This window comes from Onychomys torridus, chromosome 23 (assembly GCF_903995425.1).
Source record: "Onychomys torridus chromosome 23, mOncTor1.1, whole genome shotgun sequence".
NCBI lineage: Eukaryota > Metazoa > Chordata > Mammalia > Rodentia > Cricetidae > Onychomys > Onychomys torridus.
Window position 1 is genome coordinate 8951716 of NC_050465.1, and position 13741 is coordinate 8965456.

Genomic DNA, 13741 nt, shown 5'->3' on the forward strand with positions numbered 1-13741 from the left:
TTATTATTAAAAAGGCCATTTAGCAATTTGTGTTACAGTTTCTGGCAAACAAACAAACAAACCTAGGCTCAGGGCCATAGTGAATGCTCCCCTGGCCCCCCGTCAGGCTACCTCCTCAGCCCACATATTCTTGGCCAAACATTTAACCAGAGAACATTCTGAAATGCCCACCATGGTCATGAAGTGGCCTGTCTCCATTTACCATCTCATCTACTGATGGCCTGGTGGGAAGGTTCAGATGTGAAGCCCTTACGTCTGCCTGAGCAGTGTGAACTGACGCTTACCTCTACTGATCCATGTGCCCCGTGGTCCATTTGATCTGATGATAATACGACCGTGCCAGCTTTCCCTTGGTTACATCTGGACAGTTTATCTCCCAACCGGAAGCTTTAATTCACTTTAACTTACTGTGTAGCTGGCACAGATGTTTTCCTCTGTCTCTCACGTTGTTTGTTCCATCTGGCTGACAATTGATTGCATCCCTGCCCCCTTACTCTTTGTTCTATCTGTTTCCTCATTATTTTTTCCACCATATTTTGAGTATTTTAACTACCCCTTAATGTCTTATCTCTCTCCATCAAGGATGTGCAGTTTCTGTGGTCTGAAAGAGTCTCCACATGGCACAGTGTAACCTTTAACACATCATGGATCATTCACAGGCCCCGCTTACCCTTACTCCCCTTGGAACAGCCATGGCGTGAGGGTGCCTTTCCCAGTCCGTATGCTTTTATTGTCTTGACTTTTATTTGGATTTTCCACACTAGTGCTTTAGTGTTCCTTTTGGTCATGTCCACGTGGATTTAGGCTCCTGCTTCTCCCTTCTTTCCTTCTTGAATCTCTGGCCTTACATTCCCTGTCAACTTCAAGTTGACCCAATTTTTTTTTTTCCAAGACAGGGTTTCTCTGTGTAGCTTTGCGCCTTTCCTGGAACTCCCTCTGTATCCCAGGCTGGCCTCGAACTCACAGAGATCTGCCTGGCTCTGCCTCCCGAGTGCTGGGATTAAAGGCGTGCGCCACTGCCGCCGTGCTGGCCCACCTTCTTCGGGTCTGTATTTATGTGTGTGCATGTTACTGCTTGAGTGGACTACCTCCTTCGCATAGCGTCAGTGTGGCATCTGAGTCTCGGGCTTTCTGTTGGCGCTGCTGTCTTCTGGTGTGCGGGAAGAGCTCCCCTCGTTCTCCAGCTTCCATGGTCTCTATGAGGAGTCAACTGTGGCGCCTGAGCCTCTCGTGATGTGCCGGCTCTTCTTTCAGAATGGCTTCCTGCAGCTGGCTGCCACTTTCGTAGCGCTAGTTCAGTGTGGCTTGAGTTTTGTTTTCCCAGCTAGTTAGTCCCTGAGGTTACTGGATATACAGCCCCATGCCCTTCATGGGTCCTGGAAAGCTCTCCCTCTGCCCATGCCTTTCCTTCTCCCTGCCACTCGCGCTGATTCTCTCTCACCTTTATTCCGATCCCTCCATCTTGTCTCCCTGTTCCCATTCCAGGCGGTTTCTCCATCTTGTCTCCCTGTTCCCAGTTCCAGGCGGTTTCTCCATCTTGTCTCCCTCTTCCCAGTTCCAGGCAGTTTCTCCACCTTGTCTCCCTCTTCCCAGTTCCAGGCGGTTTGGCTTGCCTATTGGTTTCCACCCAGTGCTTTTCTGTAATTGTATCAAATCCATTCTGAAATCTTATTACTTTGTTGTATGTATTTGATTCCTTGTTCCATTTTGCCTGTGGAAATACCATCAAGTTTTTTTTATCACAACCATTTTCTCCCAGGTTTTTGTGGTAATAAAATACACATCTTCAATTTTAGGTCTAAACAGTTCAGTGGTGTTGAGTGCTTTTCATTGCTGTGTTGACCGTCTGTCATGCTCTTCCGTGGCCTGTGTCCCATGACCCCGACTAGGGAGAAGGTACTGATGCAAGGACAGATACACAGATGCACGTACAGCGAGCTGGGGTCATGTGGCTTGGGTTATCTGATGGAGAAAGTGCATCACTCTGGAAGCTCCACATGTCTATTAGATACAGTCTAAATGGGAGCTGGGGTTAGTGCATCCAGCCGAACAGGAGGCAGGCTTAGTTAATCTTGGTAGGGGCAGTCTCCGTAGGGGAGCTGGCTTCAGGCTGTGAATATCTAGAGTGAGAAAGCCATGATGGACATTATCTGCACACACTGTCAACACTGGTACTCAGACCCAAGGAAGGCTTTGCTACTCCCATGGGTCCGAGGCATCAGGGTCCTGGACGTGGCTGTGCCCATGCCAAAACACACATTCACTCAGGACACTATTAATTTCTCCTATAGCCACCATCCATCCAAACAACTCTTTGTATCTTCTAACACTGAGATGCTACTGATTAAGTAACAACTCCCCACTGCCCCCTTCTTCAGCCCTGGAAATGACAAATCTTCCTTCCACCTCTGTGAGTTTAACAATCCGGAAGCTTTGTATAAATGAAGTCGTGCAGTACTTGTCTTTTTATTTCAGTCATCAGGATGCCATTAAGTTTCATCTACATTATCACGTGTCAAATGTTTTCCCTTTTAATAACGCCCCATTCCTTGTATGTGCTGTGTTGTCTTGTTTACACATTAGTTCATCAGTAGACACTTGGGTTGCTCCCAATGTGTAGATATAAATGATGCCATACCATGCTAGTCCAGATCACCTCAGAGTGAAGCCCGTGTGTGACCATGTACCATTGCCTAACACCCTAGGAGGTCAGAGTTAGAGACAGTCCACCTAACTGCTATAACAAAATGCCTTACACTGTGCTACTTAGAAGCAACAGGAATTAATTAACAGTCCTGGAGGCTGAGAAGTCCAAGGCACTAGAATCCGTAACTGGTGAAGCCTGCCCTCTTCTTCATAGATGGGCGTCCTGCTGTGTTCTCACACGGCAGAAGGCACTCTGGGTTTCTTTTCATAAGAGCATTGATTCCATTCACGAGATCTCTGCCCTCATAACTACACCCTCAACTTAAACATTTTAACACATGGCAGGTAGTATTAGCCAAGTCTCAGAGGTGAGAAAACCAGAACACAGAGAGGCAGGTTAAATTGTCTCAGGTTGCACAGCTAGTGAGTTGCAGAGTCGGGGCCAGAGCCTCCCTGACCACCTGGAAGCCCAAACACACACTCTCCAACTTGGCCATCACAGCCTTTCCAAGCCATGCTGGTCCCTGGGCCTCCTTTATACTGTTACACATTTGGCTCAATTCAAGAATGTTGACCCACCTCTCCAGAACCCTGGCTAGAGTATACCTGGGTAGCAACCCAAGTCTGGTATATCAATAGGTCAGAGACTGGCCCCGAGTATACCACCTGCATGAGAGGATAGAACAGGACCACATGGTCCCATTTCAGGGGTCAGGGGCTGTAAAGGATGCTGGGGGTAGGGCAATGGAGATGCCACTGGGCTGACCAGCTTCTGAGGTACCCAGTCTGTCCCCATCCTGGCTTTCTGCCTCACAGGTGAACAATAACGGGGTCATCTCCTTCCTGAAGGAGGTCTCTCAGTTCACCCCCGTGGCCTTCCCCATCGCCAAAGACCGCTGTGTGGTGGCAGCCTTCTGGGCGGATGTGGACAACCGACGTGCAGGTGATGTCTACTACCGTGAGGCCACTGACCCAGCCATGCTGCAGAGAGCCACAGAGGACATCAGACGGTACTTTCCTGAGCTCCCGGACTTCTCTGCTACCTGGGTTTTTGTGGCCACCTGGCACCGTGTGACCTTCTTTGGAGGCAGCTTCTCTTCCCCCGTGAGTCCAGGTGGCTGTGTGGCCTGGGAGGGTGGCTGTGTGGCCTGGGAGGGTGGCTGTGTGGTTGGGACCCCGCCAAGGCGGGTCAGCTATAGGTGGTCTACACCCAAAAAGGAACTCTGTCATTTCTTAAATCACAGGGCTAGGGTGGAGGAGGAAAGAGCCTCACCCTTCCAGGCCCAACACAACACTTCTCATGTGTGAGCTGCACAGGATCCATGGTGCTTGGAGAAATTCTGTTGAAACGGCTTGGTTCTCTAACAGTTCCAGGGTGGAGCAGTGTGGGGGAGGGTCTGCTCTAGGTGGGATATTTTGTTTGTTTATTTATTTGATTCTTGTAGGTTTGGTGTGTGTGTGTGTGTGTGTGTGTGTGTGTGTGTGTGTGTGTGTGTGAGAGAGAGAGAGAGAGAGAGAGAGAGAGAGAGAGAGAGAAAGAGAGAGGTGCACACCTCTTCAAGTGTGCATGCCTATGTATGTATAGGCCAGAGGAAGACACTGGATGTCCTGTTCTGTGTCACTTTCTTCCTTATATCATCTAGACAGGAGCGAACAGTCAACTTTGAGCTAGGCTAGCAGCCAACAAAACTCAAGCAATCCTCCTGTCTCCACCATCCCAGCGTTGGAATTACAGGCTTATGTGCAGCCATGTCCCAATGTGTACTGGTGCTGGGTGTGCATCTTTACACTGTGTAGCAAGTACCCGTGCAGCTGAACCACCTGCACAACCCTTGTTGGTGTTTTTTGGAGTAGGGTACCATGAAACCCAGGTTAGCTTCAAACTCACTGTGTAGCTGTGGATGACCCTCAATTCCTGATCCTCTCCCTCTCAGCCTCCAGAGTGCTGGGTCTACAGATACATGCCATCATACCTGGGTGTTCTGTTTCACTCCTTGATAGTGGTAGTCAACTAGATGGCGTGGCTGAGCCCTTTGCGTCTTTGGTGAGTGTGGTTGGCCGATGCTACCCACCCAGATAGGTACTTTCCAGCACTTACTATACATAGGCCTATTCTGGATACTAAGCCACATAGTAAAAATGCAAGTGGCCTGTCAAAGCTGTTTATTCACACAATAAGGGCTTTTGTGAGGGCACCTTCTGGGTGGCAGGCAGTGTCCCAAGTACTGGTGACAACCCTGGAGAGAACCAACAAGACAAGCCCACACTGTGGGGCTTCCACAGGCCCCTAACAAAGGCAGCAGGCATTGGGGTGTGTTCAGAGGTACAGTCTCTTCAGGAGCACCTGGTGGGGAGGTCCATCAACACCGCGTGGATGGGGATGCCTGTGCATCTCATCGCCCCACGGCCCCACCACTTAGTGACCGTCACCCTTCCTGCCCCCCACTCAAAGCATCAGCGTGTTTGTCTGTTGACTGTCTCTCCTGCCAAATTTTATATACGAATGATTCCCGTTCAGCTTTTCATTGCTGACAAAGATTGAAACAAGCTTGGACTGTGAGAGGGGCCCACGTACTGCCAGTGCCTGACGCATAGCCATTTGAGATCCTGCTGTGACACACATCCCCAGAGCAGTCTGATGCCCTCTCGGAGTGTCCTACAGGTGTCCATTTGGAGGTGCCTGTTCCCTGCACCCCAGATAAGTGCTCTATCCTCTTCCAGCTTTGCTAACACTGCAGGAAAAACAAGGAATGCTTTTTTTTATTTTTAATTTTTTGGTTTTGTGTTGTTTTTGTTTGTTTGTTTGTTTGTTTGTTTTTGTTTTTGTTTTTTTTTTCCGAGACAGGGTTTCTCTGTGTAGTTTTAGTGCCTGTCCTAGATCTTACTCTGTAGACCAGGCTGGCCTTGAACTCACAGAAATCCTCCTGGTTCTGCCTCCCAAATGCTGGGATTAAAGATGTGTGCCACCACCACCTGGCCAAGGAATGCTTTTTTAAAACGTAGATATCTCTGGCTTCTACAGATGTTGAATTTTTTCTCTAGTGTCATTGATATGGCATTATGTGCTAATGTACTTATTCATGCCTCCTGCCAATGTTTCTTCAGACTTATGGTCCTTTGTATTGTTCTGAGTTCTCCTGGATATGAAGGCTATCAGCAGTCTTATCTGCCATGTGTTATAAATGCGTTTTTGCTGCTGTCTGACAGTCATTTTGATATCCAACACTTTCCCACTCAGAGGCTTTCATCTACACGTATATTGATCTCTCTTTTGGTCTTTGCTATTAATAAACATCACAGAAGTCCTTCTCTGAGATACAATGTGTATTGCCCAATGTTTTCTTCTAGGGCTTCCATGATACTTGTTTTAAGACCATACTTGATTTGGGATTTGTTTTCATGTGTGGTGTGAAGTGGGGCAGGAGGCTAGCTTTGCCCTTTCTCAGTTTCCCATGTGTCCCAAGATTATTTCTTCACCCCGATCTAAAATGCTTTCTTGGGGTTCACCGCTCAGGGATGTTTGTGGAGTTAAAGTCCATGGAAACCATGAACCCTAAGATCAGATGCTGCTTTCCCTCTTTGTTTTTGTCTTACCACACAGATTTTGTGGGTTTGGCTGAGGGAGTGCCCTCCACTTTGAGGCTGGGGAGAGCGTCTGCTCCAGGTGTTCTGGCCTTGTCCCTTAACAGTCGGGGGGTAGGCTGTAGAGATAGACAAAGCCACCATGGTCCTACCTTGCTTGGCTATCCATTTGAAGGAGACAGGGGCCTTTGATGTGGGACAGGGGGTGCAGCCAGTCACAGCTAACCCCCTCTCCTGGCAGGTCAACACATTCCAAACAGTGCTCATCACCGACGGCCGGTTCTCCTTCACCATCTTCAACTATGAGTCCATCTTGTGGACCACGGGCACACACGCCAGCAGCGGGGGTGACGCTGACGGCTTGGGAGGCATCGCGGCCCAGGTAGGCCAGGATAGAATTGGTGCCCGGTGTTCAGGGGCCCCTGCCCCTCCTGCCAAGGTGCCCTGGACAGGACGGGGTAGGCAGACCTTCACTGTAGCAGATGTCTGCTCCCTTCCAGGGCTATGCAGAGATCAGTCTGTGGCAGCCACGGTGACTCTGTGTCCCTCAGGCCTCTCGGTGCCCAGAACCACAAAATAGCCTCTGGTACCTTTGCCCTTTCCTCCCTGATAAGGGTCTCTGTCCCCAATGTGTCAGGAAAGCTATGCCCATCCTGAGCCATGCTCTTCCACTCACCTCTGGACCCCAACTTTCTCCTGGGGTGGCACTTCTCTTGGGCCTGAGGTGAGGCCTAGAGGCTGAGTGGGAAGTCCTGGAAGCTAGGGAGGAAGGTCCAGCACTACGCTTGACTGGAGGGACTGCTGAAGTCAACAGCCCCCGACATCTACAGTGTCCTCTCCTTACGAGGCCATCTCTCCACCATCCTTGACTTGGCCATCCTGAGAGAGAACTCAGTGACTGTAAGGAGACCTGCCTCCCTCTCTGCCCCCCCCGCTCCCAGGCAGGTTTCAACGCAGGTGATGGGCACCGTTACTTCAACATCCCTGGGTCACGCACAGCAGACATGGCTGAGGTGGAGACCACCACCAACGTGGGCGTGCCCGGGCGCTGGGCGTTTAGAATCGATGATGCCCAGGTGCGCGTGGGGGGCTGCGGCCATACAAGTAAGAGGCTCAGGGAGGGGGGGCTGAGGAACCCTGTGGCAGTAGGGGCGGGGCTCGGGGGCTAGAACCTATCCCCCCACCTCCCTGAATCCCCGCCCACCCTCCCTGCCCCACAGCCCATCCTGTCCCATGCCTCAGGTGACCTGGGTCTTCCGGGGAGAGGAGCAGAACTAGTTGCTCCTGCCCACATCCCACCCCTGCCTCCATCTCATGGGTGAGGGCGGGGGACAGGGACCTCCATAGGCCTGATGGTAGTGACAAGCCAGAGCATAGTATGGTCCTTCTGGTCTATTGGTGCAAGCAGTCGATGGCCCTGGTGGCGCACACTCACAGCTCTACCACCATGTGGCCTCTAGAATGTACTGCACCCAGAAACACCCTGCACACCATGCAGAGGTGTCAAAAAGCACTGGCTGACCGACTGACCTGCCAATCAGTAAAGACCTCCATCACGAACCCTCCTAAACCTGAGCTGAAGACAGGTCACTGCTAGGACCCACCCCACACACTTGTTGATCATGTGGCTGAGGCCACAGAACAGGGTTCTTTTCCCTGGCACTGAGTCCCCTGAAGAGAACTCCACTGGGACACCACACACAGCACCAGCAGGTCAGGGAGACCATCTGGTGAAGGGCAGATGAGGACACGTGTACTCAGGACATGTAAAGCTGGGGAGGGAGAAGCTGGCACACACTTGACATGCTGGGTACATAGCAGGCCAGCCTGGGAAACCAAAGCTGAACCCCATGACATCCTGGCTCCAGAGCAGCAAGTGGAACACTTAAGAGGGTAGAACCGGGCTGGAGAGATGGCTCAATGGTTGAGAGCCCTGGCTGTTCCTCCAGAGGACCCTGGTTCAATTCCCAGCACCCACATGGCAGCTCACAACTGTCTGTGACTCCAAGATCTGACACAGACACACATGCAGGCAAAACACCAATGCACATAAAATAAAAATAAATTAAATTTAAAAAGCAGGCAGGGGCCGGGCGGTGGGGGCGCACGCCTGTAATCCCAGCACTCGGGAGGCAGAGGCAGGTGGATCTCTGTGAGTTCGAGGCCAGCCTGGGCTACAAAGCGAGTTCCAGGACAGCCTCCAAAAGCTACAGAGAAACCCTGTCATGAAAAACCACACACACACACACACACACACACACACACACACAAAAAAAAAAAAAAAAAAAAAAAAGCAGGCAGAACCCAGGGCAGCTCCAGCCCTGCTCCTGGCCAGCAGTCAGCTCTGACACTAGGACTCTGGACAGTGGCATCTGAAGTGGTCCTGTGAGCGTTGCTTGCAGTGGGCGCTGGGAACTCAGGTCCCTTGTCAAAGGCTGAGTGTTAGGTTCTGGTTGAGGAGCAAGGGGCATGTGTGGACAAACCATGCTTTTCAAGCTGCTACATACAGCTCAGCTGCAGGGGGACTCTCAGAAGAGCATCCAGCCATCAGGTGCCTTCCGATTTGTGGAGCATCACCCCCAGGTCCATGTGATAAGAAGGCACAGGAAACAGCTGCAGAGGTGCCTTGGTGCTGTGGTGCCTCTGGGAGCCAGGGATACAGCTATCCTGCTAGCCCAGGGGCAGCTGTGGGTGTTATATAAACATGAGCTTGCTCAAAAGGGGAGATTGATGGTGCCTGAGAGGCAGCATCTCACGTCTGAAAGTCTAACTCCTAAGCAAGCCCAGCTCTTCTTGCAGCCATGGCTGCAAGGGGCAGCCACATGTCAAGTAGACCAGGTGAGCACAGTGCTGCTAGATGATCCCAGTTGACAAAAAGGTAAGCTCCCTGATCAGAAGACACTCACAGTCTGAAGGGTGTGGTGATCACTGACCCTCCCTGCAGCAGGCGACTGGAGTCCTTGAGACTTTCTGGTCACCTGCCAATTTGTGATTAACCTCTTATTTCAGGAGCCCAGCCTGACCTTATAGAACTGGGCTTGGGGGTTGCTGAGGTCTCGGGGAACCCCAGGAGGCCTTCCTAAGAGGCCTTGCCGTGATACACACTGGCTGTGACAACTGATGCCAGCTTCTCGTTTTAAATGTGAGGAAACCAGGAGAGTAGCTGAGCCACCCCAGAAGTGCCCGTGGCAGAGGTGGGCAGGGTTAGAGAGCTAAAAGAAGGAGCTATGGGTATAGGTGATTCCGGGGATGTCTGCCTCCACAGGAAGCCAGAGTCCGAACCTAGGACGACAATGATCAGCAATAGAGCCTGGCAAGAGAGCTGCCAGGCAAACTGGGCTCCAGCTCGAAGACCCAGAAACTGAACACAAAGCTGCACTGTCGCCAATGTCATGGTCACTAAACTGACCCTTTGGTGGAGGGAAGGGAGACATTGCCATTGCAGGTGGCTCTCCTGCCCACATTCTAGATGCAGTGGCATGAGGCTTGGGCTCCTTCCTGTGTCCACAGCCTCTGTGTGCCTGGTCCTGCGTCCATGCCTCAATGGTGGCAAGTGTATTGACGACTGTGTCACGGGCAATCCCTCCTACACCTGCTCCTGCCTCGCTGGCTTCACAGGGCGGAGATGCCACCTGGGTGAGTCACTGGCACCCGGGTGGGGACAAGGTGCCCACTGATTTCCTGCACCCAGTCACTCCCCCACCCGCTGGTCATATACCAGGCTCAGGGGAAATACTGAGGGCTGACAGTGGCGGTGAGGGCCAAGGTCTCTGTCCTCGTGATATAGAAACTGATGGAGGTCAAACTCTATGGTTATGTGGCAGAGAGTACTGCTGCTGCTGCCGCCGTGGCTCCTAGCCACTAAGTTAAGACCTGTCAGGGTTCGGGGCTTAGTCCGTCCTCCACCCCTACCCAAAGCCCTGGCAATTCCTTCACAGTTTCCTCTACTGAGGCCCCAGCCTGCCCCATGTTTCAGATGTGAACGAGTGTGCTTCCCACCCGTGTCAAAATGGTGGGACCTGCACCCATGGTGTCAACAGCTTCAGCTGCCAGTGCCCGGCCGGCTTCGAGGGACTCACCTGTGAGTCAGGTAAGAACTCACCAGCCTCGCTAGCTGCAAGGCACAGACACATAGCTGGGGAACAGTGAGCCTGGGGACTGCAGAAGGGGCTTGGCACCAGGGTAGGCAGCCTAGAGAGTTCTGTCCCGAGAGTGCAGGAGGAGCCCGATGCCACAGGGGAGGCCTGTCTGATGGTGTGGGCAGGAGCAAACGGGTGAGTGTAGCCGATACACACTTCCTGGCCCTGGCACTAGATCAGGGATGGAGCTTTGGAATAGATGAGAGCCCAGGTCCTTCACTGGGCCAGGGTCAGAGTCAGGAGTCTTCTGGGAGTGAGAAAGTGGAGGATTTCTGGGGTAAGGTGGGACAGCTTTGAGGCGGGGAGGGGCAAGGCACGTGCTCACGGAGCACAGGCTTTCTACCACACAACGCACTGGCCCCTGAACTGACTGCCCCTTCCCAGGCTCTCACCATCTGGGAAGGTGCAGGGTGGGGTCCTGCTGCTTCTCCGCTGCTGCTTCCAGCCCGTGGAGCCCCCTCCCTTCACAGTGCGGCTCAGCTGAGGCTTTCCCCAATAGATTCACATCCTCAGGGGACTCCTCCTTACCCCACATGGTCCCTGAAAGTAGACCCTTCCATTCCAGCCTCCATCTGACCATGTGGTCCACTCCAAGGCAGCCCTTGAATGTCAAACACTGTGACCACCACACCCGACCCAGCTCAGCCAAACAGTACCCCTTCCAGCCCCGTAGTGTTCTGAATAGTGTGGCCATCATTATAAAAGCTTATGCTGGAGTTGCAATGGGGCTTCTTAAACCCTTTCTACTTGTGACCCCTTTTGCTAAGGAAATTTTTAATGCAATCTCAGATATATAGATACATAAAATCACTATATAAATCAAGCATTTACTGACGATAAATCATAATGAAATTTATCTTAAAATTATCTGATGTACACATTTTTTTTTTACCACTTATTAAAGGTGAAAGAAGCCAGGAGTGCTGGTAAATGCCCTTAGACCCAGCACTTAGGAGGCAGAGGCAGGCAGATCTTTATAAGCTTGAGGTTAGCCTGGTCTACATAATGAGTTCCAGGCCAGCCAGGGCTACATTGTGAGACCATTTCTCAAAAGACAAACGAGAGGGGAGAAAAACGTGAAATCAAATTTGCATACTAACAAGGTATATGTGCTTGTTTATTTTTACATAAAGCATTAAATTATGGCTGAGCATTTGATACTGCATGACCCAGGGTATCTTCAATACTTCAGAGTTGATGAGTATTTTGATTTTATAATCATCAACGATAAGAACACTGTTTCACATAAATGTAGAGCACAAAATGGCAGAAGCATGTTTAATGCCATCAGAAATTGCTGAAAACGATCCTGATCCCAAGCCAAAAGTCATGGCATGTTGGAGATGGCTCAGCAAAGTGCTTGCCACTCAAGCATAAGAACCTGAACCCATCTACAAAATCCAGGTGTGGTAACGGGTACTCATAACCATGCAGGGGCAAGTAAGAAGGTGCCTGGGGTTAGTGGCCAGCTATCCTAGCTTACCGTATCTCTGCGAGTTCAAGGCCAGCTTGCTCTACATAGTGAGTGCCAGGACACCCAGGGCTCTTTAGACAGATCCTGACTCCAACAAAAACAACAACAAAGTAAAGTTCTCTCTAATATCATATAATTCAAAGACAATGCTGATGTGATACTTTCACGCCGGGGAAGGAGAGGAGGGGAGCAGTGAAAGCCTTTGTTTCCATAAGACATTACATTTGCATTAGAAAAGAAAACATCCTATGTATGATAAGAAAACTATTCTCGAGTGTTTCGGGCAGTGTGCACTGGTCTTGCCCAGCACGCTGGCATGTGCACAGTGAAGTGTGCAGGTTGTGTCCAGAACCAAGGCAGCAGTGAAGCTGTAAGTCAACACACTGCACACCGCCAAAAACACCCCAGGTTCATGATGCATTCCTTTTTGAATTTTTGTTATGCATTCAGAAGTATATTACTTTGCAGATTTTTCACAGTATCCGATTTCAGTTATGCAACCACGTATGAGATTTGCAATTTGCAGTTTAAGAAGCTAGGATTTAGATCGACTGTGTTCAAATAGCTTCCATATCAATACCTCAGTCTAGAAAAAACAATGCTATCAACATTCATGGTCACAAGAAGCTAAGTGTTTAATTTCAGCGTGCGCAAGCGCATATGCGCGTGCGCACACACACACACACATTTTTACTTGAGAAAACTGTAGTTGAATGATGGTAAGGGGGTTGTACACCACACACACAGACAGAGACACAAGTTTATGAAAGAAATGAAAAGTAAATTGATTCTAAGTACATATGAGATTTCCATTAGATAAGAGGGCTTTGCAGTGAACACTTGGCTCTCCATGGTGAACAAGGCCACGTTGCTCCAGCCCAAACCAGACAGAGCCTGGATGGAACACATCCCAGGCTGAAGAGCTTTTCCTCAGGCAGAGGCTAGGTCCTACTTGCTCTCCATGCATTAGCAGAGCTAGATGTGGCAGACTGTGGAGACCCAGATGGCCTACTACTCTGTCCACCTCCCAAGGCCCAGGGAGACCCTGAGGGTTGCTACCCAGGGAGGACTCGGCCTATGAGGTCTGAGAGTGGCCACGGGGGACAGTGGGCAACAGCCGCTCCTTAGCCACTGAGACAGACTGGAAGCCCCAGGTTCCAGAAGCCCTCTTTGGATGTATGGCAGAAGTTGGTCCCATTCTCCTGACATCGTATCCAGCACACATGCCCTTCCTCCATTCCACGTTTGCTGAACTAGAACCAATTCATCCAGAGCTTTGGGTACCCTTGAAACTGCCCTAGCCAGACCTCCTCCCAGCTTGTCACCCTCCAGAGACAACCAGGATCCCCTCCCACTGAGCCTAGATCTGTCAAGGATAAGGCTCAGTGCATGTCCTCAGGGACTTGTGTCCATCAGTCCCCTACAGTCAGGACTCCATTATCGTGTCTACTCCTCCTTACTTGTAGCCCAGTCTCCATGTGACAACAAAGTGTGTCAAAATGGCGGCCAGTGCCAGGCAGAGAGCAGCTCTGCGACATGTGTGTGCCAGGCTGGGTACACTGGGGCCGCCTGCGAGACAGGTGAGTGACCTACATGCAGGTTGGGTGGGGGCGGGGGCGCCTATGAGTGGCAGGGAGTGCTTGGGGAGGCTCCCCTCTGGCCAGGTTCAGGGTGGTCACAGTCTGGCTTAAGCTGATCCCCCATCTTTACGGCCCCCAGATGTGGATGAATGCAGCTCTGACCCATGCCTGAATGGAGGATCATGTGTTGACTTGGTTGGAAACTACAGCTGTGTTTGTGCAGAACCCTTCGAGGGACCTCGATGTGAGACAGGTAGCCGCCACGTGGTCCTCTGCAGTGCCTGTAACTTGTACAGTGGCTATCATTTTAGCCACTCCCC

At 51.1% G+C, this 13741-nt stretch overlaps 1 protein-coding gene across 2 annotated transcripts in view; it reads left to right on the plus strand.

Moving 5' to 3' along the window:
• Positions 1-13741, plus strand: part of Sned1 (sushi, nidogen and EGF like domains 1) — a 65176-nt gene that overhangs the window by 13704 nt on the left and 37731 nt on the right. For both annotated transcript variants that reach the window (XM_036172855.1, XM_036172857.1), the window contains exons 2-8: positions 3463-3750; positions 6470-6610; positions 7170-7332; positions 9739-9864; positions 10205-10318; positions 13308-13421; positions 13561-13674. In XM_036172855.1, the coding sequence (XP_036028748.1) occupies positions 3463-3750; positions 6470-6610; positions 7170-7332; positions 9739-9864; positions 10205-10318; positions 13308-13421; positions 13561-13674 (1060 nt within the window). The remainder of the gene's footprint in view (positions 1-3462; positions 3751-6469; positions 6611-7169; positions 7333-9738; positions 9865-10204; positions 10319-13307; positions 13422-13560; positions 13675-13741) is intronic.